We start from the raw sequence: 26,417 nt of genomic DNA, 5'->3' as shown, positions 1-26,417 counted from the left end.
GGAGTTTATACTAGTACCCGTCGATCGGCTGAAACCAAGCGTCTTCAAAGTGCACGCTTGTATGTTCCTACAGCAGTCGGGTCTACGTAACCCGAACGGTTCCGTCATTGCACCAACAACTACGTCGTGAATTAAGTTTTAAAAAAGATTCGTGCCGGGTCTGTGGTGATCCGTAAAAATATTTTCCGTCCAGGCTGTCACTTTTGGACGTCGCTATGGCTTCTGAAAGGTCACCTTTGTATGTATTTTTCGAACTCCAGGTACTTTCATTTTGCTTATTAAATAGTCGTCGAGATGAAAAAGTGTTTCGTCAAAAAGATGAGTTTGGGTTAAAAATTTAAAAAATATACTAATAAAGGCGTTTTATAAAAAGTTCGAGTGTCGAAGTCGAAATCACTGTCGATATACTTATGTAAGTAAGTATCAGCCAAATATTAATATTCATCGTATGGACCACCATTTATACAAAAAAGGTGAAATAAAGTATTGAAGGAGAAGACTACGAAAGTGAGTAGTGTGTGTAAGTAGTGGGTACGAGTGTACTGAACGGTATCACGCATGTACTGCAATAAAATATAAGGTATGCAAACTCAGGCTGCGGAGGGGCTGAGACGAGTTAATATTTTATATGTACGTACATTCGTACAAAGTTTTGTCCGAAATTATACGCAATGAACGAATTTGTGTAATGCTAATGAAAAAATTAGACTGTATGCAAATGTTTGCATTAATAATTTTTGCCTTGCGCCGCGTCAAATTTTTGCACGTAAGCAATTTTTTTATGTTAAACACATCGGTGTGAGCGCTTACCAAATATATATAGAGAGATGTATGTACATACATATATCACTACAGACTCACGTTTTGTAGAGAATACAGCTATTTTGTAATTTTTAATTTAAACGCAACATTGTTGTAAGATTAATTCAGCTAACGGTTCATTAGGAGAATTATCGGTTAGTATCTACCTCGAGGATTTTTATCTTGTCGCGATGAGGAGGCTCAGTAAGTGCAATGATTCTGAGAGCGATGTCGGATGTAGCTAAGCTACTGGCAGGGCGGTAAGCTCGAAGATGGGTACCGAAGCTAAAACAACCCGCATAACACAATTCTACAGCGGACGTCTGTCTTAAAGCAAGCGGCTCGCCTGAGTTAATTACCCATTTTTTGACAATACTGGATTATCGAAAATTACCGGAGTCAAAGGAAATACTATATGCACAGGGGAATCTATTTTAAGAGTGATTGAGACCCCCGTTCGGGCTGGGGATCGTTCTCCGTAACGATTGAAACATCGAACTTGAAATATTCAGACGACTTTCTTCGATGTATTTGTCAGGTAATGATCGAAGGAATAAAATTTGTAATTTCGATTGTCTAACCACTGCGTGGTTTTTTACAAAAACGTCTCTTTTTTAGAAACCGCCAATCTTCAAGCATAAGTCTTTGCTATAAGTCAGCCATACTTATCGCCATACTTATCGACAGTCAAGCGACACTAAAATCGATCTCAGCGTATGAGGTTAAATCGCTTTTAATGGAGAAGTGTATAGGAAGGCTGTACCACCTATCAGTGTGCAACCGCGTACACCTAATCCTGATGCCGGTGCATAAAGGGGTAAGTGGCAATGAGCCCGCTCTGCGGCAACGTACAGGATGGTGGGACCAGAACCCTGCATTGCAGTGGGGTTCCATACTTTTACGGAGCTGCTCCGCACGGATGCTCCGCTGCGCTATGCTCTTGCTGCTTTTGGGAGGGTACAACCTCGTAAAGTTTAAGGCAATGATCAAATTCCGCTGAGAAAATTTCGCCTTTTTGGTTGCACTTGTCCTACATGGGCATAGAACACCAGAAGCAGGCTCAAGGCCCCATGTAACTATGTGTTCAGTTTGTATGGAAGCTATATGCTATAGTTAACCGATCTGACCAATTTCTTCGGAGATTACATTGTTACTTAGAAAATAATCTATACCAAATTTGGTGAAGATACATTGTCAAATGTGAAAGTTTTCCATACAAGAACTTGATTCCGATCGTTCAGTTTATATGGCAGCTATATGTTATAGTGGTCCGATATCTTCCGTTCCGACAAATGAGCAGCTTCTTGAAGAGAAAATGACGTTTGAAAAATTTCAAAAGGATATCTTAAAAACTGAGGGACTAGTTCGTATATATACAGACAGACAGGCAGACGGACGGACAGACAGACAGACGGATATGGTTAAATCGACTCAGCTCAACATACTGATCATTTATATATATACTTTATAGGGTCTCCGACGCTTCTTTCTGGGTGTTACAAACATCGTGACAAACTTAATATACCCTGTTCAGGGTATAAATACAGATATACATATATAAAAAAATCACAAATAACACTTTTTCTCTTAAAACCAGCAGGATGGTGTTAAAGTTTTTCAGATTTTTCCCACAAATACTGGGGTTTGAGCAGTTTAATATTTTAAAAAACTTACTTACATACATATGTATGTATGTACATACATACATATATTCAAATATAAACTTTTCCGTGAATTTTTAATTAAGAGGAATTTACTTTTTGTGCACATTTTAACCCAAGTTCACTGATAACGCATTTGAAACAAATGAAGTTTTAAAAAAAATATACGATAAAACCTTAAATTAAGATACCACATTGTTTATTAAATAAAAAGCACTAAAATTCTTGTTCCAAAAAATTATTTGAATTCTTTAACATTATTTCAAAGAATTTCTCAAATATCTCAAACTAACCAATCGCAGCTACATACATATGTACATACATATATATACATACATATATATACATACATATATATAATATATACATACATACATATGTATGTATGTATATACATACAGTTGATAAAGAAAAATTGGGTAATACCATTCTCAGAATGAAAACTACATACTTACACACATATGTATGTATGTATGTAAAAAGCATTTATAATATTTGCAGAAAAGATTTGTTACAGCAAGTATCATTTATTACACCTGGTAAATCACACAGCTTATTACAGAAAAATACTTGTGAAAGTAATGTAATTTACCTAAATTAGAAAATTCACGCCTTTAAAAATTTTTGCTTTATGTACATACATATGTATGCATGTATGTATGTAACAAACGTATTCATTTAGCGTGGGTATTTACGCAGAAATCCCCCAACTCAAAAGAGCAGCAAACAAGAAAAATGCAAGAGGCCGCACAGAGAGAAATTTCGCACGGCGCATCAGTTCGTAGTAGGTACAGTATATACATATGTACATACATATGTATGTATGTACACGCATACATACCTAAGTATGCAAGTAATGAGGGAATAAGTTATCATGCAGTTTATTTTTTTCTTATTTGTAATTTTTCTTTTGGTCCATCCCATTGTAAGTTTCTTTTTGCAATTTGTCGCTGGCAAAAGAACTGGGAATCCCCAGTTAGTCTTGCCTGCAAACTTTTGTAGATTGCATGTATGGTGAAATGTGCAGCCGTGTTTGTGCGTGTCTGTGTATGTTGTCAGCTTGCAGTTCAATGTTCAAAATTAAGTAAATCAGTAGGAGCAGTTAAAGAAAAGCTTCTGATAATAATGATTTTAACGAATATGAGCTGATATTGTTTGAGAGAAGACTTCTTAATAAATGCATGCGTTTAATCATTTTTTGTAAAAAAAAAAATAAAAAAAATAAAAAAAAAAATGATAGTACAAATTTCTTAGCACTCAGGATTCTTTGTACTGCAGTCAAGGGACGTAGCGGTCAAATCACCACCATTTAATAAAATGACAACTCGAATTCGTAATTAGCACACTCCAAATAGCCCGAAGTACTCTTAGCACATCAGTCGTAAATTTTGCCTTCAGATTGTTTGAGTAGTGTAATTAAGTAATGTAATTAAATTTTGATTTTTTAAATTTTATTATTTGTTTATTTGCAAAACCACTGTTACTTTAACTTTTAAACATTTTATGGAAAGCTTGCAAAACGTCAGTGGCTTCCAAACTGTATCCAACCATGAAAGTAAACATACCATGTCTACAGAGGTAGAAATTGCATTTAAACAGCTTGATAAGATATATATATTTCATATTTATTACATTTAAATTGCACATTTGTTTACAAAATTTTCATTACTACCAATTTCTTATAACATACAATTTAAATTAACAAACTTCTCCATGTACCCAAAAATTGTAAGCGGCCTAATTGTTAAACAATTTCAATCAACATATCGCTTATCGACTTTTCACTTGCACATCAGCTGATTGCTTAATTTGAAGCAATCGTTGAAGTAAAACGTTAAAAATACTTTTGACATTTTGCGTAAGCAAATTCTTAAGTGCACCGTTTAAAAATGGGACAAAAAATTGAATCCGAATTTTATTTTAAACTTATAAAATCAGTGCGCGAGAAACCAATATTATATGAAAAAAATCATAAAAACTATTACAATAGGAATAAACGCAACGACGCTTGGCAAGATGTGGCTAACCAATCGGATCGAACAGGTGACATATCAATATTATACGAAGGCCAAATTATGTTCTTAATTTTTATTCTAATTGTAGTTAGTGAATGCAAAGCGCGCTGGAAGCTGTTGCGGGAAAGATTCTGCAAGCAAATGAAAAGAGCCGATGGGTTTATGCTGATAGGCAATGGGGAGACTGACGAAAATGAATGGGAATACTACAAAGAAATGATTTTTCTGAAAGAATCAATAATACCACGTCGGTAAATTAAGTAATTAATTTTAAATATATGTATATTACGTTAATTCGCACACATTTTTTAGATCACATAGAGAGAAGGATTTAAGTTCCAGCTTGGAAGAGCCCATAATAAATGAAATGTTTATAAATATGAATGCAATAGCAGATGATGAATCAAATTCGTCCAATTCCAATTTATCAAAATGCACCAAGCGTTCGCTTGAAAGCAACAAGTCGCCAGGATTATATTTAGCGCCGTTGAAAATTGAACGTATAATGGATACTGATTTTCATAATTCAAATACAAACGAAAATAAACGTTACTCAACCAAATGCAATAAACAGATTGGTGCGGTGACGGAAGATCTAGGTGATGAATTATTTGTGAAAAATATTGCAAATTTAATACGCGACCTACCAATAGAAGTTAAGGATCGTTTTCAAGCGGATATGTATACGGAAGTCTTCCGTTTGCGTGGACTTTATCGAAACTGTTAAAATAAATTAAGTTAGCATTTTAACACATTCGTTAACGCACTTTTGTGCCATACGCGATAGTATATCTCGTTTGTATGTTTTTGTTACCTACTTAGTTATATTATAAATTACGTACCTGTATGTTCTTGAATTTAGTTCAGAAATATTACTTAGTTTGTACTTTTTTATAGAAATAATGAATTTTTAATACTGAAACCAATGAATATGTTTGAATGCATATACTCAGATTAAAATTCAGTATTTTTGAATAAATTGTTATCGCAATGAAGCGAGTGTTCCAAACATATGAATATACTTCAATGTATAACTTTTTATTTATCTACAATTGAAAATGTTCCAGCAATAATGTTCTAACACTATTTTGCCATTATTTACTACACTATTGTTTTATATAAAATAGTCCAATTTTAACTTTCTGGAAAATATTACTACAAATGTGCAAACTAAGTAATAAACGCGCAGCTGATTGTGATATAAAAATTCGGTTTTGTATTCTGTAATCAACATTCAATTAACGTTTAAAAAGTTTTAAGGGCCATGTAAATAAAAGCAACAGTCGCGGAACAGCTGTGATAATAAAAGTGGTGTAAGCAAATGTTTACAAAACGAACTGAAGGGCTATTGGCAAAAGAGTAATATTTATAAATCCGTTTTTTTTCATAAAATTTCCCTTGACGGACCAAAGAACAAATTTTATAACACATATAAATACCATACATTAGCATATGTATTTTATAAAATGAAAATAAAACAAACTTTTACCCCAACGTTTCACCCTCGAGGAATTAATTGAGTTAACAACACTGTTTTCAGACAAGTCTGAAAAAAAAATAAAAGCAGTTGAAACACACATAGAAATAATGGCATATTTTATTATTATAAAAAAAGGTGTGTGTAATATCAGTGAGAGCACTAGTTTCCCACTTCAATAAATTATGGCCAGAGCAAGTTACGGAGTAGGTCACAAAAAAGCCGAAATGGTAGAAAAGCAAACGAGAATAATACAAGCGCTAGTTTCCCATTAATGTAGTCAGCAGAGCTTTGCGGCGGCGCGCACAGAGTCAACCTTCAGTATAGAGGTACCTACACATTCAGTCAAAAGCCTACCGTTGACGCGTTTATTGGTGCATTGGTGAATAACCTTCATTTTCGGCAAAAGTCAAGTGAAGTTGAATTTATTGATTTAACAGTGAAATAGAATTTTTACCAATTTTTATTGTTAGTCAAATGCTTTTCTTTAATCGTACTATGGAATACCTACAAGAGATCTACGGAAAAGTTGTTGACTATGTTTATGGAGAAGGCAGTTACAATAATACGTAAATATCACAATTTAAAATAATTCAAATACTTAGTGTTTCGTAACTAATAAATAACCAAGCTATTATTTCATATACATATATTATTTTTTCCAACCTCCTTCGCACGCGTAGGCCACGCAAAGTAGTTGCTTTTGGTAACGTGCTGCTGGACCATACCGCGCAGCTTCCGAAAAGCGAAACAGATCTATTAAAACAATTTCAAATACCGGCAGAATCGAAAGGCGAACTTGATGCAGATACTTTAGGAAAGTTAGCAGCTGAGGCAGCCGAGCGGTAAGTGATTAGATAGCCAAAACATCAGCTGGTCAATCAGATGGTCATATTGACATTTTAAATGTCAATACAGCGTGCATTGCTGTATATATTCACTTTTGCTTATAATGCTAATATATGTATGTGTATATATTGCTTGTAGTGTGCAATTTGAAGTAAATCCCGGTGGCTCTGCTTTGAATACAGTGCGTATACTCAAACAACTCGGTACCGATGCACTTTTCTTTGGCGCTGTGGGTGAAGATAAGGCAGCAGAGAAGTTAAAAGAGATACTACAGGAACGCGAAATCGAAGCGAGGTGAGTCCGTGGGAATTACCAGTGTGGGTTTAATAATTTTGCATGACTAAGAGTAATTTTGGCTAGAGTTATAGTAAAGTGTATTCTTAAATAAGGAGCTGTGAAATAATGTTTTTGTGCATATATTATTTGAATTGTTTATTTTTCATACCAAAAAAAGTAACAATATTTTAATGAGTTTTGAAAATTCTAGTTGCGTTTACTTAAGGCGCACGCATAGCATATCACACTTATATGTGGAGCGCGCATTTGAATGGTCACGCTTAGCTGCACGTTCTGCTGTAATTCAAGTCACGCCTCGCTAAATTGGTAAAAATGCATTTCAGAAGGGTCCACAATTTATCTTTCATTTCCGCTCTTTAATGTTAAATAAGTTTGGTTTTCGAGCTCTGGCTAAAAGTTCATTAGCATACAAATTCCAATGAATGTATGGGGAGCTTAAATATATACATACATGTGTATGTTTATTTAGTACACATGAGCGCTTACTAATTTGAACCCTTTCAGCCGCTGCACGTTTGTAAGGGTCATTGTTTTTTATTCTTTGCCAACATATGAGCCGTGCATTGGTCGCGGTTTCAATTGCAAACTATCAAATAAAACGTGTCATTGACTCATGCTTTTAATTCCTTGCATTTTCCTTTTTTCATTTTTTATTTGATGTTTTGTTGTACATATTTATGAAGTAGTGTACTGTGACTGTATCTTTTAATATCTGTTCATAAAAAAATTCACAATTTGTTTATTTACACCTTTATTCTTATTTTTGCATGCACCTTTGTTGATCTTATCTTTATCTCCGTTATAGCAATGAATGCTGTGGCTGAACAATGTCAAAATTTCTTTTATCTCTTTCTCAGCACATTTACTGCTTATATAAACAAGTCATGATAACAAACATAATGGCATATGATACTTAATTTTTATTCTTCGAGAATTCGGCAGCGATTTTTATAATTGTAAATTATATTATAAAGTAGAAATAATTCTATTTTTAAAATTGACTTCATTGTTCCTGTAAAGTTCACAGAGGAATTCCCCACACAATGGATTATGAAATTAATTTGTTATTTAAATGGAGCATTATTGTAATCAGCTGGCTGTGAAAGCTTTTATTAATTTCCAAGAATTAGAAAAATTTATTGCCATTTGACTAGTTGTTTATTTGTGAGCTAAGGCTTCGTCAACGATATTATCAAATATAAGAAACGAGTTATTACGGGGTTGGACCATAAATTTCATCTGAATTTTTACATATTATATTCCAAGGCAATGCTACAATTTTTGAATAAATTTTTCAAATTGGATCAGCATATAGTTGCCATAAAAAATGATCCATCAAAATCAAGTTGTTTTATGAAAAGGTTTTTATTTTTGAAAGTTATTCTAGGTTCAGAGCAATCGAAGTTAACTTTTTTTCTTGTTTGTCGTAATTCATTTAAAATCGTTGCATGTGCAATGCGGTCAGTACACTACCTTTTATCTTAAAAATTGCATGTTCACTTGAGTTGCTGTAAAGTAAGTTTCTCGGTGAATACTAGTCAGCATGCAAGTTGCGCAAATTCCCATCAAAGCCGTGAATGTCAATACCACATAAGTATGTAAGTATGTAAATATTTATCTTTGCAATTACTGTGAGCGTGTGATATTGCAAATAATGGGATTCTTTATACTATCATTAGCAACTTTAATTTAAATTTGTTACACAAAACATAAATATATACACAACTTATTCAATCTACTTGAAAATTTAAATACAAATACTTGAAAAAATTATTTTCCTCTTTACATTGCACAGACTCGCCACAGTGACTGACGTACCGACCGGTCAGTGCGTCTGCATCATCAACAAAGATACCAAAACAAAAGCGCTGTATGCCAATATCGGCGCATCGGCCAAGCTGTCCGTCGACCATTTGCGAAAAGCTGAACATGACGAAACACAGGCCTTTCTTCGTCCCATCGAACGTAAACAAATACTCTATATCGAAGGTTTCTTTGTGCCACAACGCCAAGATGTCTGTGATTTCATTGTACGGAGCTACATAAGAGAACGTCGTCGTTTGGCAATCAATTTAAATGCCGAATATATCATAAAAGAAAACTTCCGACAATTGCGCGAGCTTGCGCGTACAGCATTCTTCATATTCGGCAATCGCAAGGAACATTTAACATTTGCACAGCATATGGGTTACGAAACGATCGATGATGCCGCCAAGTATTTGTTGGAACAAAGCAGCACACCCAAAGTGATTGTGGTGACAAATGGCCGTGAATGTGTGCAGTTAATCACCAACTACGAGGATGAGTATGCAACGCCAGGTGCAATTACATTTCAAAGCTTCCACGTGCCACGTGTGAACGAAGTTGTGGACTCTACAGGTGCTGGTGATGCATTTGTGGCGGCATTCTTGCATGCTTGGCTGGAGAAACGTCCGTTAAGTGAGTGTGTGCGTATGGCAAGCGATGTGGCGGCCAAAGTGGTGACGGTGGTGGGTTGCAATCTACCATGAAGTTATAAAGCGGAAACGTAACAACAAAAGCAATATTAAACTGATGCACTCAAACAGCGGCAATAAGCGTTGCAAACGCTGTAGTATATTTAGAAAACAAAAAATTTTGATTATTTATTATTATTTTTTTGTATTAGTTATTAAGTATGCAGTAGTTTCATCGTTGCACTCCTAATTATTGGCTGCCTCATTAACATTTGAATGTCACAAGTGCATTTGTACTTTCGCATGGATACAAACATATGTATATACGTACATCCATACATTCGTATATATATATATATGCATATATGCATATATACATCCATACATACACACATACAATGAAATGCTAATCAGTCTCAATTTTTTCATATATTTAGTCGAAAATGCCTTGACATTGACTCATTTAATATCTCAGTCTCATCTTGTACACAAAGCGGTAATGCACAATGCTGATAAATATACAGCACCATAATTTCATCACAATATCCACCATAAAAAGTACTTAAGCTTATGTACTCAAGTGTTTTTTCTTTCGTTAAACCCCTCACACTTGTACACAGATTTAACTATGGCTGTTGCCAAGTTTGTTCAGAGCTCTATATATAATCAGAAGCTTACTTATACTTATGTATGACCGCATAATACTAGGTCTCGAGCAGTGAGTGGGCCGTAATTAGACGGCAAAAATTTAATAATTGCTTACTTTCAAATCTCCAAAGCTTGCTACGCTTATATTTTTTTGTTGTGGAAGGGTTTATTTATAGAACAACTTAGAAAATGACTAACGATTTAAAACTAAAGCAACGAATAACCGCACATAAGATGATAAAATAAATTTGTTTAGCTACAAAAATCGTAATTTGCATCTATACTCCATTTAATCTAGCAGCATTTGAATTTATCTCATTTCCATTCTAGTATTTAGCTCAGACCAAGTGACTTACATACATACAAATATTTTTAAGTGCCTTATTTTAATTTCATATACATATTTTGTCATTAATCATTTCATATGCATTTAATAAAAATAAAAATGTGGAATCCACCGTTTTCAATTAAGTTTCGGCTTTATTTTAAAGTTTTGCTCTTTTAGTAATAGTCCACACTTCAAATATTGTTCTCAACGCATAAATGTAAAAAATTAAAATAAGTTTTTCAAGTTGATTGCAAGTGCCTTAAAAATAGCGCAAAAACATTAAAAATAAAAATCTAGTACCCATTTTATAAGTTTTTCTCCATATACCATATACAGTTCCTCAACTTCCGAAAAAAAGCTTACAAATAAATTAAAAAAAATATTTTGATTATCCATTGCTTTTTTAGTTATGAAATGTACGTCCAACTGATAAAATGGCTTATTATTATTGTTGTTGTTTTACGATTTGATTATGCAAAGTATACGGTTTTCCGTAGCTGGTTGAGTGCACGTTAGAATTTATTAGAGAGACTGTTAGGATTTATAATTGACGTTGTCAAATAGCGTGTCCAGCAAAGGTGACAATGCGTCTCACGGGAGAGTGGCAAGGGCATTGGAGAAAAGGAATGTGGCAACTACAGTGCGCAGATGGATAGAGGCTGACCTGCGCACCAGAATAGCTGAAACCACATCAGGAGGCACCACTATCCGTCTCGGTACTACAAAGGGCTGCCCACAGGGAGGAGTGCTATCCCCCCTGTTGTGGAGCCTAGTCGTGGACGAACAAACAATGGAATCCGCTGTCGAGGATATGCAGATGACATTGTTATCATAGCTAGAGGCAAATTTGTGGGTACTCTCTGCGATATCGTACAAAGGGGACTAGGTCTAGCCAAGGCTTGGTGCAACAGTGTTGGACTAAACATCAACCGATTGAAGACGACCATCGTTCCATTTACGAGGCGCAGGTCTCTGCCTGGCCTGAGAAACTTAACACTAGGAGGCAGAGAGATAGAGATGGCAAACATGGTCAAATACCTAGGTCTCACGCTGGATTCCACGTTAAGATGGAAGCAGCAAAGCTACTAAGTCACTGATGGTGTGCAACCGGCTGGCTGGTAGATCCAGGGGGTGCAACCCAAGGATTATCAGATGGTTGTACACTATGATAGTGCGTCCAATTGTCACTTACGGAGCGGTGGTTTGGGCACCGAAAGCAGAGCAAACGACCATAGCACTCAAACTATCGAAACTGCAAAGGCTCGAGTGCGTCTGTTTGACAGGAACTATGCGCACCTGTCCAACAGCTGCACTTGAGGCCCTGCTGGAGCTCACCCCGCTACACCTACTAATTGGTCAAGTCGTCAAGTACACTCTGCTTCAAATGACAGCAGATGGGACTGGCAAAGGTAAAATAATCTCGTCCCAACGCATGGAAGAGCTAAGTGGCAACATACCACTGGCTCCTCTTCCAAGGGACGGCATTAACAAAAAGCTGAGCTTCACTAAGAAGTTTAAGATCACCCTCGGCAGCAAGGCCGAATGAAGCGACTCCGCTCTCGAGCTGCTACTCAGGGATAGCTCGATCAGGTGGTACACCGACAGCTCGAAAACGTCGGAGGGAATTGGCGCAGGGGTCGCTGGACCACGCACAAAACTCTCCATACCTATGGGTAAGCTTCCGTGCATATTCCAAGCGGAGGTATTTGCTTTAAGTCGGTGCGTAGAGTTAAACCTCCAATGAACGTATAGCTATATCGTCATACGAGTTAAAATCGCTATTGGTGCAGGAGTGTATAGACCGGCTCAACAGTCTTGCAGAATGCAACCAGGTGCACCTTATTTGGGTGCCAGGTCACAGAGGCATCGCCGGTAATGAACTGGTAGATGAGCTTGCCCGCTCTGCAGCATCCACCAGCATGGTAGGACCGGAACCTTTCATAGCGGTGGGTCCCCACACCATAAAGGAACAGTTCCGCAATGATGTAGCAGTGGGTAGGGAGATACATTGGCAACACCTTCCAGGCTTGCGGCACGCAAAGTTGCTGATGAATGGTTACAACCTCAAAAGGTTTAAATTCATAATCAATCTCCCAAGAGATAAAATCAGGCTACTGATCACCTTCTACACCGGCCATTGCAAACTCAAGAAGCACTTATTCAACATGGGCCTAGCTTCTTGTGCAAATTGCCGGTTCTGCGATTTGGAACCCGAAACTCCAGAACAACTGCTAATGGATTGCACAGCAATCTGTAGGCGCAGGCCCAAAGCCCTTGGATCCATGTTTCTAAATAGGGATCACATCGCCTCAATAGCACCTAGCAGTATATTGGAATTCATCAATTTGCTGGGGCTAGGTAGCCCTAGGTCGCGGTGCAATCCTCATTAATTTATCTATCTATCTAAAGGTGATTTTTTATCATGGTCACGAAGAAGAGTATTTTCATGAGTGTAGAATTATGTTCGATATGTTACTTTGGGTTTAATGAGCTAAATCGAGATCTTCGCCTATATTTGATAGTTCTTGTTTCCCACGACCTACATTTATCTATTATGTGCCGTTATTATGTTTTGAAAGCGTCGACAAATTTTAAGTAATCACACTTGATGTTCCTGGGAGATGGTTTAGCCTTAAGCTGGTGTCTGACGGGGTAATTTCTTTGTCAGCGTGCGTCATGCCCCTTAAAAGGAGGGCTCAAAATTCGGGGCTATTTTTAATGATGGATTGAAAAAACTATACTTTCTTTTTCAAAAACCACGATTTGATGCTTAACGGGAGTGCTTGGAGTCATTCAAACGGCTGTACTAGAAAGATTATTCAACCTACCACAAATCGACTGCGTTCGGTAAATTCTACACAAGAACCTTCGAGCATAACTGGGTTAGCAGGGGATTTCCAGGTTGGAGGCTTTTGCCGCCAATTAAAATTGTATCCAACAGAGGAGTGTATACTCCCTGAGATCCTGTAGTATTCTTTGCAAGTCCTCACGCAGAAATTTTCGCGTTTTGTTTGTTGGCCGCAGATTCTTGGTTTTTCTTCGTCAACTTTCAGTTCTGCCTCCATTTTTTTCGCGTCTGAATAAAATGGATCCAAAATGTTTCTCAGCTTTTTGTCTTCGATTTCGGAACGTTACAAGCAGAATCATGAACGAATGAGTTAGAGTTTGCTCATAGGCAAAAAATTCCAATTATAAATACAAATTTGCACACGGCTGCGTTCGCTATCGTTGGTCTTCCCGCTGTTTGCTTATTTTTCCAGTTACTAATTTTTGTCGATCAACGACAATTGTGCGGCAAATTAGATAACTGCAACGCCCGAAAATTTCTTTCATTCTTCAGAGGATCCGTGTTTGACAATGTCCTTTGTGTCCACGGAGTGCAATGTTTTGACTGCAAGCGAAAATAATCGCCTTTACGATAGGAATAAGTCTTTCTCTATTTTCTAGTCTTTCTGAAGCATAGTTTTTATCAAGAAGATGCACATCATATTGACGTTTGTGATAGTTCCTCAGAACGTCTTTTTCCCGCAGCCATTGCATTCTTATGATAGGTATTTTGGGCGTGAAGTTCTAAAACAATTTTTGGCCCTACTAATTTCTTAAAGTTAGTCAATGGCTGAGTTACAAGTACGCCAAGAGGAACATTAACTCGATAACCTCCTTCACGACGACACCTAAGTCATGGCCAATATTTACAGAAGAAGCCTTTTTTACATTAGATAAGACGAGACATTCTTTATGAGAGTTTACATGTTTCCGGGAGACATAGGTTCTTATGTATTTACCACAAAAAGTTCTCCTAGAAAAGGTGAAAGTGTAATCCTCAGGTGGAATCCAAGGATTTTCGAGGATAAGTTTCTTTACGTGATCGTCAATACTCTGTCACATATAATTGCCTATGTCTGCTGACACGTTCACTTGAACATGAGAAACTTGCAAATGAGTTCACATATTCGGGGGTAGAGGGTACGTCGCGAATTTTTGCTTTCTTCTGCTGAAACGAAGAGACAGTTAGTCATGGTACTTGAGTTTCCTCTTGTGATGCTGCTGGAGATGATCCATGTAAAATGTCTTCATCTTCTTTTCTTCTTTTTTGCAGGGATGAAGTACGACGAAATATACTTCTGTCAGCGAACATTTCGTTTCGAAAAGACGGTGCCACTTTTCACATTTTGCATTAATCAATGGATTTATTGAGAGACCACTTTGGTGAGCAGATAATTTCACGTTTTGGGCCGGTCGATTGGCAATAAGATCGTGTGATATCATACCGTTAGACTTTTTCCTGTAAGGATATGTAAAGTCTAATGTCTACGCGGACAATCCCGCTTTTAGAGCAAAACATCAAGCGTGTCATTCGTCAGTTACCAGTCGAAAAATTGTACTCAACGAATAGACCATCTGAGATGTAGCCGTGGCCAATATTAATATTTTATGAGATAATCTTTAAAAAATAAATTCCAAAGAATATTCCTTCGAATGATAATAAACATTCCCCATTAAACTTGAAGATTCTGTGTGCTTTCTTAAAAAAGTAGGGAACCTCAAAATGGATTACCCTTTATTTTATTGAACGCTCGTCGTAAATGAATGTTAGTTTCATTGAACTATGCTTTGCGTCGAGAAACTTATTCAATAAGACGTATTGCAATTGATTTCAGGGGTTTCTTAACGTGCCAGTAATTGGCTAAATTTCTTTCGATTCCTACGGGGTTATCGTTCGAAAAATACATTTCAAATGAATACATATACATATATGTAGTTATACTTGTACGCCATGAGTTTCACATTGACGGAATAGTTTTACTGTCCTTACTTCAAAAGAAAACATAAATAAAATTAAAACATTTATTTTTTGAACACATTTTGGCTAAACCATGCATAGAAATCTTTAAAAAAATTAAATTTAAAAAAAATTTTATGTGAAATTTTGGAAGCGTTAAAATGATACCAGGCTTCCGGATCATAAACACGGCGTTCAAGCAAACACTAATAAAAAAAAATATTGCTGGATGTATCACTAAAAGGTGCTGGGCCCTGCAAATCCGTTGCCATTATTTAAGCAGCGACGCTAGTAAAAATGTAAAGAAATCGAAAGTTTTATTAAAATCAATTTAATTTTAATTTTTTGTGAAAATTTCAGAGCGAAAGCCAAGGCGGTGCTGCTGCGACAAACAAACAGCTTCCAAAGTTAGTACATGAAAAATTTGGCGATTTTGAAGTTAGTAACACTATAGTAATTTTTGAGTCAGGAGGTGGAAAGATATGGTTAGGTTATGAGGTTGATACTAGAAGGCAACTCACTTGGGGAGCTTAGAACGCCGGCGCGCCGGTCCGTTGTGATATATACTGAGAAAACTTTTCAACTTTTCCAAAAACAAAGGGGTCTCTCAATACAGTTAATTAAAATGAGTTAGATCATCCTTAAACTGACTTAGGAAGTAGATATTGTTCTCTTATTATAGTACTAAAGATATTTAAAGCTAAACAAGCTGAGCTATCATCCTTAGCATCTTTCCAAATCCACAGCTAATTGTTGACTTTGTGATCTTCTTAAATACTCTGACACTAAGGTTTTGATAATGTACTTAGAGCATCAGTTTCGCCATAAAGGTGAAAACCCTTTGGGGTCTTTAATATTGGGTTTTCAGGAGCCTTCTGAGATGAAATTGTAGTTCCGCTCCCTTCTTCTTTACTAGCGTAGACACCGCTAATGCCTTCCCTTCTCAACCAACGGAGTTGAGGTCTTTCTCTACTTCCCTCGGCGGGTACTGCGTACTTTCAGAGCTGGATGACGCTGTTTCTTAATCCGCTGAATTATGTCAATGTCGTCGTATTTCTCGTACACCTAATCGTCCCATCGACTTCGGTATTCGCCTTTACGAATATAAATTCATGTTTGTTGCCAATGCGCAAATAACCATAAATCTTCCGCAGAACCTTTATCTCGAAAACTCGTAATAGTAGGGGAGCCCAAGAGGGGATTTTTGCAGTTACTTAAGCGTGTCAGAAACCTTTATGGGAAGAATCATTGCACCTTTTTATGTACCCCTACCAAATATGAGCCCTTAATATGGAGGCGTGCGTTGTGGGGAGTTCGTCAGATTAGAGAAAAAAATCGATAATTCGAGAAACTCGAGCGCGTAAGATTAAGAGATGGTAAATTTAATTCATGAATACGAGTGTATATTTCAATATTCTGACAGTTTGAGGGTGGCTTAGAGAAATAGCAGGGTGACAAGTTTGTAAAAAAAAAACATCACCTTGAAATACTCGAGCGCGATAGATTTTTTTTTCATTTTAAAGGTAATTCTGTCAGAATCACGAAAATCATATAATCTGACGGTTTCCGTGGGGCGATACAGGTAAACCGTCGACAAAAGGTCAAGTGTACTGATCACCATAGCGTGGTTGTTGTTAGCAGATGCTTTTAATTTATTTGTATATATATATTATATATATGTGTCATATGTATTATATACGATACATGGACGCTGTACACATGGTACAAGAAATTAATTTTGTATCACATGTGATACATTGGACATGGAACCTGTTAATTCGTTTTTTTTTTGCTAACAAAGTTGTCGCCAAAGCAACGGGTAAGTGTCGGTATTTTTTTGTTTTTATAATCAATCTTTCTAACATTCATTGTAAAAATGAGTGACGTTAGTGACAGATGTGTTTTCTGTGGCGAAGAAATATATGAAAAATTCAAAAAGTTTACTAAAGTTTACCCAGTGTTATAAGCTTTTTACAGCACTTAAAATATCATCTGATTTTGGAAGACAAATTCAAATTGATACAGAAAGTGAGCAGGCACGTGTTAATGTACCAGAACTTTCTGGAGAGAGTTTCGAGATATCTACTCCTAGCACTTTCATAATAGGGGCTGTTGATACAATAGACAAGTAAGTGTTAATGTATAGATTATTTATTATATCGTATTACATAGTGATATATATGTATACACTGCTTTTATTACATCCTGTAACAAAAACAAGAACCAAACAGAATTCTTCCACTTTTAAATCGTCAGATTAACGATATGCCTCTATATAATTGTCAGATTATCTTTTGGGAAGACTCTGACATCAAGTTCATCCCCCTGCATAAAAATCTGATGCGCTCGAGTATCTCAAGGTCACCTTTTTTTTTACAAGTTTTAAAATCAATAAATGACCTTTGGCCACGTCGAAATTGTCAGAAGTTGAAATGGCTCACTTTTTAGAGGTTCATTAACATTCGCTTTGAAAATCTGACACGCTCGAATAACTTTTTTTTTTTTTTTAACCTCTCATTACGGCCCTCAACCTTTAATTGATTGTCAGATTAATATATCGACTATCAGAAATACAATGCGCGTATATACCATAAATGACTGACGCGCTTGAATATTTATATGTGACTGATTTTTTTACATTTTTGAAAATAATTACCCGCTCTTCTCCCCACTAAAATGGAAAACTTCACCTAGACTTTCTTTTTTTTTTAAACGTTATCTTGACAATCTAGTAAGTCTCAATGACGCTCCAGTAACTGTAAATTTAGCACTCCGGGCTCCCCTACTATAACGCCGACTTATAAAATGTTGTCATCGTCCATGTCTCATCACAAAGATCAGGAAGGGAATAATGAGTGATTTATAGAGTTTGGTCTTATAGCCTCTTATTACAAATATGTAACTTACATTTTAGACAATATAAATTCATGTCTGTTGGACATATTTTGCTGGATCACACGGCGCGGCTGCCCAACAGTGAAATCGGAATATTGAAAAAATTTAACGTTATTGAAAATACTAAAGGTATTTTGGACGTGAAGTCTTTGAGAGAATTAAAAAAGGAAGTATGCAAGAGGTAAGCGTGTGTGCGTTACAGTGTGAACGTTACTTTTTTTTAATCATTTTCGCTGCTTATAGAGTAAAATGTGTGGAGAGTCCTGGTGGGTCAGCGCTCAATACGGTGCGACTACTGAAACAATTGGGCAACAATTCGCTCTTCATTGGCCTAGTGGGTGACGATGAAGCTGGCAAAAAATTAAGCAAATACTTCAAAGAACACGATATCGATGTGCGGTAATACTTTTATGTTCCCAAATTTAGTGGCGCATTTTTCACACTGCTTCCATATTTCCTTATAGCCTATTCACACACAAAGAATTGCCGACCGGAGAGTGTTTATCGATCATAAATAAGGATACTCACACTGAAACGCTTTACGCGAACATTGGCGCCTCGGAAAGCATTAGTGTGGAGCTTATGCAACAAGCCGAGAAGGAGGTACAGTTCTTGCGCCCAACCGAACGTAAGCAACTTATATATGTGGAGGGCTTCATCATACCGGGCCGTAAAAGGTTATGCGAATATATGATTAAGAACTATGTGAGCGGTCGTCGCTGGTTGGCACTCAATTTGAGTGCCGAATTTATTGTGCGCGAAAACTTCGAAGATGTCATGGCATACGCATGCGCCGCGTACTTCATCTTCGGCAACGGCAATGAATTTTGTGCACTTGCCAATAGAATGGGTTTCGGCAACGATTCGGAGAAAGCGATCAGAAAGATATTTGAGTATCACTGCGGTCCTCGTATTATGATTATAACAAATGATAAGAATAGCGTACTACTCGTAAGCAATGTTGAGTATGGATCGGATAAACCGGGCAAAATATTTTATCGTGAATGTAAAGTGGATAAAATTCCAAATGTTGTCGATACAACTGGTGCGGGTGACTCTTTCGTGGCCGGTTTCTTACATGCCTTTCTGAATAACTACAAACTTAAGGATTGTGTTGCCGTGGGTTCTGCTGTGGCGTCTAAAGTTATCACTACCATCGGTTGCAATCTGCCGAAAGATTTCAATATTAATGAATTGACGGATAAAATGACAAAAATGAAATGAAGACTGAGCTCGTGATTCAATAAAGAGATTATGGACTTAAATTCGTTTTTATTAAATTTCGTTTTTAGCTACGCGGTTATAGCCGAGTTAAAAACAGCACACCAGTCATTTTTTCTTTTCGCAATTTGGCGCCAATTGGAGATACCAATTGTAGCCAGGCCCTTCTCTACCTTGTCTGCTTCCCCGGCGGGTACTGCGTTGAATACTCTCAGAGCACGACATGACCTAGCCAGCGTAGCCGCTATCATTCAATTCGCTGGAATATGTGAATGTCATCGCATATCGTACAGCTTATCGTTCCATTGAATGCTATACTCGCCGTATCCAATGCACAAAGGACAATAAATCTCCCGCAGAACCTTTCTCTTGAAAACTTTTAGCGCCAACTCATCAGATGTTGTCCTCGTTCATGCCTCTGCCCCAAATAACATGACGTTAATAATGAGTAACTTATAGAGTTTGGCCTTTATTCGGATTTTATCTTTCAATTGCCTACTCAATCCGACGGAGCACCTGTTGGCAAAAGTAATTCTTTGGTGGATTTCGCTTCCTCATCCAGTTTGGAGAAAGCAGAACAATTCACGCGGGAGTTGAGGCTAACGATTTCAATATCATCTTCGTACGCCAGCATTTGTACACTCTTATAAAAGATTGTGCCTTCTCGATTCAGGTCTGCAGCTCAAATTATTTTCTCCAGCTGTAGATTGAAGAAGTCTTGACTGAAATCTCGTTTGGTATCGAACGGCTCGGAGAGGTCCTTTCCGATCCCGACGGAGCTTTTGGTGTTGCTCAACGGTTGCTTCCACAGCCACATTACCTTTGCAAGGATATCAAGTTCAGACATAGTGGCATAGAGGCAGCTTCTTTTCGTGCTGTCGAAGGCGGCTTTAAAATAGAGGAAGATGTGGTATGTATCGATCTTTCTTTCACGGGTCTTTTTCAAGATTTGGCGCATGGGGAAGCTCTGGTCTAAAGCCACACTGATAAGATTCAACCAGTTTGTGACGATAAGCTAGAGTCTTACACACGATACTCTCTATAGAACCTTATATGTTGAGAAGGCTTATTCCATAGTTGTTGGCACAGATTGTGGGGTCTCCCTTGTTGTGGATTGGGCAGAGCTTACTTAAATTCCAATCGTTGGTCCTGCCTTCGTCCGACCATATTCTACAAATAAGCTGATGTATGCTCCTTATCAGTTCTTCTTTTCTTTCTTAAACCCAGCGCACAACCCTGGGGAGGATCATTCGCCTTCCCACCTGAGCACGTCTTCAAACGGATGTTTTCCAGCTAACCAGAGGATATGACTGGAAGTCGAGAAAAATAATATATTCTGTTCATTCTCAAGTGAATGGCGATCAGAACTTTTCACACTTGAGTCAACTTCTACTTATGCCTCCTTCCTCTCAAGCTTCTGTGATTATTATATATTATTTATGATTTTATGACTTGAATTTTGGCGATTACCCCTATAATGGAGTATGGGGTATGGATTCATACATTCTCATACGGAACTCGCCAAGGAGTTTTGGTGGAATACTCCTATTTACTATATAAACAAATATATCTACCATATTTTTGGCGTTTCTATATATATGTATGTATGTACGAATATTTAATAATTCTTTAGTTAGACAGCATAAATAATTTGTTGGCCATGTGTTGCATATTCAAAATTGCATTTTTGGCATAACTGCTCCCAAAATTGACAAGTCGCCACACTCCGCCCCTTCCAAAGTTGCCTCCAACGTTAAGCACCTCCAATTGGTGAATGATTTATTGCGTTCGAATGCTGAAATCGCACAAACGAAACCCAACTGAACGGACCCAAAGCGGCAAAAGCCAAAGCGAATGGTCATTTCAGTGAATAAACAAAAGCCATCGGCCAGCATAAGCGGTGGCCATCTGCGGCTGACATTATTTGCTTTTATTTTTTTCATAACATTTCATTACATTTTGCAGGACATTCATGCATAGCAGTGTAAATATTAGGGTAGACCTTATGTAATTATATTAGAAATTCAAGTTTTAGATCAAAATATACAACACAAATGGGCCATATTCCATATATGTACCTAAAAATAATTTTCATTATCCAAACATTTTAATTGATGTATGGTGTATTGAAGTTTGCAATTATGACTTTCCAAAGCATAAAAGTGATTACTAATTTGATTAGTTGGTTGAGCTATTTTGGATTAACCAATTTTCTATTTCTTCCTGATAACTAAGTATTTAATATATTATAGCTTACATAAATATGTACATATGTCAATTTCATAAGAGTCATACAATTGAGGAATTTCTCGGTATCAGTAAGAAGAAATCAAATATGCAACTTGTATGTATTATTCAAATGAAATCGTAATAAATGTGGTAATGTAGTAAATTTCCCGATTATTAATCATACATATGTACGTACTATCTCAAGCACTGCCGCTAAGTTTTGATGATAGTGACTAATCCTTATTAAATATAATATAATTTTTTATTGAGATGTGACCATGTGACCATGTGGAGGATGGGGTCATGTGTAGAAGTTCACGCAAGTGAGGAAAGTTCTCTGATCGCCATTCACTTGGGAGTGGCCAGAAACGATTCTTTTACATACGGCTCAAGCAGCTCACGACTTCCGGTCTTTGACCAAGTATCCTCTGGGTAGCCTAAGAACATCCGTTCGAAGGTGAGCTAAAGTGAGAAGGCGAAACACCCCTGCATAGGGTTGTGCGCTGGGTTTGGGACCCGCCACGTAAAAAGCTCACCCCAATGAAAAACCAACAGCAGCCTCGTATGAGAGACCCCCCTTTTGATGACGACCATGGCAAACGAAAGAAGGACTACGAATTAAGGGCATGCACCTGGAATGTCCGGTCCCTTAATTGGGAAGGTGCCGCTGCCCAGCTGGTTGATGTCCTCGTAAAAACAAAGGCTGACATCACCGCCGTCCAAGAAATGCGATGGACGGGACAAGGACAGAGACGAGTAGGTCCTTGTGACATTTACTACAGTGGCCATATAAAGGAGCGCAAGTTTGGTGTGGGATTCGTGGTGGGAGAGAGACTCCGTCGCCGAGTACTATCATTCACTCCGGTGAATGAACGCCTAGCCACATTCCGCATCAAAGCGAGGTTCTTCAACATATCGCCCCCGCCACGATGTCAAAATCGTGCTTGGCGACTTCAACGCCAGGGTGGGCAAAGAAGGTATTTTTGGCACTACGGTCGGTAAATTCAGCCTCCACGAGGAAACATCCCCAAATGGGTTGAGGCTGATCGACTTCGCCGGGGCCCGAAATATGGTTATCTGTAGTACTAGATTCCAGCACAAAAAAATTCATCAAGCTACCTGGCTGTCTCCGGATCGAAAAACTACCAACCAGATCGATCATGTTGTGATAGACGGAAGACACGTCTCCAGTGTTTTAGATGTGCGTGCGCTCCGAGGTCCTAACATCGACTCGGACCACTATCTTGTTGCAGCCAAGATCCGCACCCGCCTCTGTGCAGCAAAAAACGCACGCCAACAAACACAAGGAAGGTTCGACGTCGAAAAGCTGCAATCACAACAGACTGCCGAACGATTTTCTACTCGGCTTGCACTCCTGCTCTCTGAGAGCACTCATCAACAACTCGGTATAAGGGAACTGTGGGACGGCATTTCAAACTCCTTACGTACAGCTGCATCCGAAACCCTTGGTTTTCGGAAAGTGCAAAAGAACAACTGGTACGACGAGGAGTGCCGCGCCGCAGCGGAGAGAAAACAGGCGGCCTACCTCGCAACGTTACGATCGACCACAACACGTGCGGGATGGGATAGATACCGAGAATTGAAGAAGGAAGCGAGACGCATTTGCAGACAGAAAAAGAAAGAGGCCGAAATGCGTGAGTACGAAGAGCTTGATAAGCTGGCCGACAGGGGTAATGCTCGAAAATTCTACGAAAAAATGCGGCCGCTTACAGAAGGTTTCAAGACCGGAGCACACTTTTGTAGAACCCCCAAAGGTGATCTAGTGACCGATGCCCAGAGCATACTTAAATTATGGAGGGAACACTTCTCCAGCCTGATGAATGGCAGTGAAAGCATAACACCAAGAGATGGCGCATCCGATTCCCCAATCGATGACGATGGAGCAGACGTTCCATTGCCCAACCATTAAGAAGTTCGAATAGCAATTGCCCGCCTGAAGAACAACAAAGCGGCAGGGGCCGACGGATTGCCGTCCGAGCTATTCAAACACGGCGGCGAAGAACTGATAAGGAGCATGCATTAGCTTCTTTGTAAAATATGGTCGGACGAAAGCATGCCCAACGATTGGAATTTAAGTGTGCTATGCCCAATCCATAAAAAAAGGAGACCCCACAATCTGCGCCAACTATCGTGAGATTAGCCTCCTCAACATCGCATACAAGGTTCTATCGAGCGTATTGTGTGAAAGATTAAAGCCCACCGTCAACAAACTGATTGGATCTTATCAGTGTGGCTTCAGACCTGGAAAATCAACAACCGACCAGATGTTCACCATGCGCCAAATCTTGGAAAAGACCCGTGAAAGGAGAATCGACACACACCACCTCTTCGTCGATTTCAAAGCTGCTTTCGACAGCACGAAAAGGAGCTGCCTTTATGCCGCGATGTCTGAATTTGGTATCCCCGCAAAACTAATACGGCTGTGTAAACTGACGTTGAGCAACACCAAAAGCTCCGTCAGGATCGGGAAGGACCTCTCCGAGCCGTTCGATACCAAACGCGGTTTCAGACAAGGCGACTCCCTATCGTGCGACTTCTTCAACCTGCTTCTGGAGAAAATAGTACGAGCTGCAGAACTAAACAGAGAAGGTACCATCTTCTATAAGAGTGTACAGCTGCTGGCGTATGCCGACGATATTGATATCATCGGCCTCAACACCCGCGCCGTTAGTTCTGCTTTCTCCAGGCTGGACAAGGAAGCACAGAAAATGGGTCTGGCAGTGAACGAGGGCAAGACGAAATATCTCCTGTCATCAAACAAACAGTCGTCGCACTCGCGACTTGGCTCTCACGTCACTGTTGACAGTCATAACTTTGAAGTCGTAGATAATTTCGTCTATCTTGGAACCAGCGTAAACACCACCAACAATGTCGGCCTTGAAATCCAACGCAGGATAACTCTTGCCAACAGGTGCTACTTCGGACTGAGTAGGCAATTGAAAAGTAAAGTCCTCTCTCGACGAACAAAAGCCAAACTCTATAAGTCACTCATAATTCCCGTCCTGCTATATGGTGCAGAGGCTTGGACGTTGTCAACAACTGATGAGTCGACGTTGCGAGTTTTCGAGAGAAAAGTTCTGCGAAAGATTTATGGTCCTTTGCGCGTTGGCCACGGCGAATATCGCATTCGATGGAACGATGAGCTGTACGAGATATACGACCACATTGACATAGTTCAGCGAATTAAAAGACAGCGGCTACGCTGGCTAGGTCATGTTGTCCGAATGGATGAAAACACTCCAGCTCTGAAAGTATTCGACGCTGTACCCGCCGGGGGAAGCAGAGGAAGAGGAAGACCTCCACTCCGTTGGAAGGACCAAGTGGAGAAGGACCTGGCTACGCTTGGAATATCCAATTGGCGCCACGTAGCGAAAAGGAGAAACGACTGGCGCGCTGTTGTTAACTCGGCTATAATCGCGTAAGCGGTGTCTACGCCAATTAAGAAGAAGAAGACCATTCTTAAGTTTACTTCATAGTAGGTGCATTGAGCTAACACATCCCCTTAAAAATAGACATGAATCCGTTGGGCCATTGAATAGGTGCCTAAAGACAGGTCCATTTCAAGTAATTTCCTCCTCCTTCTAAGAAATGCTAAGCATCTAAAAACACACCCTATGTAGTGCTAATATTACTGTTAGATGAAGGGGACTTCTTTCTCTTGAACAACGTTTGCAAATCGTGCAAATATATTAGCAAAATAATGGTTCGTCTTCTGCGATGTATCGCATGCTGCGTCCAATATTATATACAAGTATAAACGCCTGGCAGACTAGGTACAGTGGCGCTGTGCAGCAGAGTATCGAAGAAGAGCGACCACCAAGCGCGTCGCACGTTCGGTAAATGGGCCTAAAGCAAGATGGCCACCGATCCGGATGTTCACAAGAAGATTTTGTTTAGCGGTGAAGTTCACTTTAGGTTTAATGGGTACGTTAATAAACAAATTTGTTGTATTTGGAGTGATGATAATCTACAAGCCATTGTTGACACGCCATAAATCTTCAAGAAGTCCCTGTTAGGTGTGCTCTATTGGCAGAGGGAATGATTAGTCCATATTTCTTCAAAAATAAAGGTGATCATAATGTTTCAGTTAATGTGCTACAGAGCCATGATTAATGACTTTTTCTTGCCTTACTTGGAGGATGGTGATGTGGACGACTTACGGCTCCAATAAGATGGCGCTACATGCCACATAGCCAAGCCAACTTTTCGTGAAAGCATTATCTCGCGTTGTGTGCCTGTGGCGTGGCCTTCAATATCGTATGATTAATTTTTGATGGGTTATGTGAAGTCGCTTGTTTATATAGATTAGCCCGAGACGATTGACGCCTTGGGACAGATTATTCGGGGCGTTATTCGTGACATAACAGGTCAATTGAAAAGTTCCCGGGCTACCGTAGTAAAAAATATCTTTTTGGCAAAATTAATTTTTTTACATACCCTCTTCAAAGGTGATACACTAATTATAGCGGCCCTTCAACTTTTCGATACCATTTTTGTAGTGCGATTTGTCCTTTACTTCAAAATTTGGCTCAGCTTCGGGGATCACCTCTTCATTGAACGAAATTCTTTCCAGTGAGCATACTTTTAAGATCTGAGACTAGAAAATGGCCGATGTGAGCCAGGTATGGAATACGATGGATGTGAAAGTTATTCCAAGCCCATTTAATGGATTTTTACCATCATTTTCTAATAACGATATGCAATGGTCATTGATTATGGTCTTTCTTTTTTCAAGATAGTCACAAAAAGGTATTCCA

At 38.5% G+C, this 26,417-nt stretch overlaps 4 protein-coding genes across 6 annotated transcripts in view; 3 read left to right on the top strand and 1 right to left on the bottom strand.

The window, feature by feature from the left end:
* LOC120769991 (electron transfer flavoprotein beta subunit lysine methyltransferase) overlaps nt 1–5,683 on the bottom strand; it is a 110,578-nt gene extending 104,895 nt beyond the window's left edge. The window contains exon 1 of one of the 2 annotated variants that reach the window (XM_040097074.1): nt 5,320–5,683. The gene's annotated coding sequence lies outside the window, so the exon portion shown is untranslated. The remainder of the gene's footprint in view (nt 1–5,319) is intronic. The other variant, XM_040097077.1, reaches the window with a different exon arrangement.
* LOC120769992 lies at nt 4,267–5,504 on the top strand. Its single transcript, XM_040097078.1, has 3 exons — nt 4,267–4,505; nt 4,566–4,728; nt 4,790–5,504. Exons 1-3 carry the CDS (start codon nt 4,352–4,354, stop codon nt 5,202–5,204), a joined length of 732 nt encoding a protein of 243 aa, XP_039953012.1. The 5' UTR covers nt 4,267–4,351; the 3' UTR covers nt 5,205–5,504.
* A 598-nt stretch (nt 5,684–6,281) lies between the features above and the next one.
* LOC120769990 (adenosine kinase-like) lies at nt 6,282–9,897 on the top strand. 2 transcript variants are annotated; one of them, XM_040097073.1, is made up of 5 exons: nt 6,282–6,367; nt 6,428–6,523; nt 6,638–6,799; nt 6,942–7,097; nt 8,896–9,897. In XM_040097073.1, exons 2-5 carry the CDS (start codon nt 6,432–6,434, stop codon nt 9,608–9,610), a joined length of 1,125 nt encoding a protein of 374 aa, XP_039953007.1. In that variant the 5' UTR covers nt 6,282–6,367; nt 6,428–6,431; the 3' UTR covers nt 9,611–9,897. The 2 variants fall into 2 exon arrangements, with proteins under 2 accessions (XP_039953007.1, XP_039953006.1); XM_040097072.1 differs by having other exon boundaries at nt 6,290–6,523.
* A 5,452-nt stretch (nt 9,898–15,349) lies between these two features.
* LOC120772048 (adenosine kinase-like) lies at nt 15,350–19,423 on the top strand. The gene is made up of 5 exons (XM_040100420.1): nt 15,350–15,593; nt 15,655–15,701; nt 18,209–18,370; nt 18,433–18,588; nt 18,654–19,423. The coding sequence occupies exons 1-5, from the start codon at nt 15,456–15,458 to the stop codon at nt 19,411–19,413; spliced, it is 1,263 nt and encodes a 420-aa protein (XP_039956354.1). The 5' UTR covers nt 15,350–15,455; the 3' UTR covers nt 19,414–19,423.
* Nucleotides 19,424–26,417: the final 6,994 nt, after the last annotated feature.

Source organism: Bactrocera tryoni, chromosome 3 (assembly GCF_016617805.1).
Source record: "Bactrocera tryoni isolate S06 chromosome 3, CSIRO_BtryS06_freeze2, whole genome shotgun sequence".
NCBI classification, from domain to species: domain Eukaryota; kingdom Metazoa; phylum Arthropoda; class Insecta; order Diptera; family Tephritidae; genus Bactrocera; species Bactrocera tryoni.
The sequence above is the reverse complement of the archived record's forward strand: the minus strand, read 5'-3'. Positions and strand labels throughout refer to the sequence as shown.

Bases quoted from the DNA above. Each gene is read 5' to 3' on its own strand.
- LOC120769992 (XM_040097078.1), top strand. From the start codon at position 4,352: ATGGGACAAAAAATTGAATCCGAATTTTATTTTAAACTTATAAAATCA. The intron at 4,506-4,565 runs GTGACATATCAA...TTCTAATTGTAG, and splicing joins TAACCAATCGGATCGAACAG to TTAGTGAATGCAAAGCGCGC. The intron at 4,729-4,789 runs GTAAATTAAGTA...CACATTTTTTAG, and splicing joins GAATCAATAATACCACGTCG to ATCACATAGAGAGAAGGATT.
- LOC120769990 (XM_040097073.1), top strand. From the start codon at position 6,432: ATGCTTTTCTTTAATCGTACTATGGAATACCTACAAGAGATCTACGGA. The intron at 6,800-6,941 runs GTAAGTGATTAG...TATTGCTTGTAG, and splicing joins GCAGCTGAGGCAGCCGAGCG to TGTGCAATTTGAAGTAAATC. The intron at 7,098-8,895 runs GTGAGTCCGTGG...TACATTGCACAG, and splicing joins GAACGCGAAATCGAAGCGAG to ACTCGCCACAGTGACTGACG.
- LOC120772048 (XM_040100420.1), top strand. From the start codon at position 15,456: ATGATACCAGGCTTCCGGATCATAAACACGGCGTTCAAGCAAACACTA. The intron at 15,702-18,208 runs GTTAGTACATGA...CTTACATTTTAG, and splicing joins ACAAACAAACAGCTTCCAAA to ACAATATAAATTCATGTCTG. The intron at 18,371-18,432 runs GTAAGCGTGTGT...CGCTGCTTATAG, and splicing joins AAAAAGGAAGTATGCAAGAG to AGTAAAATGTGTGGAGAGTC.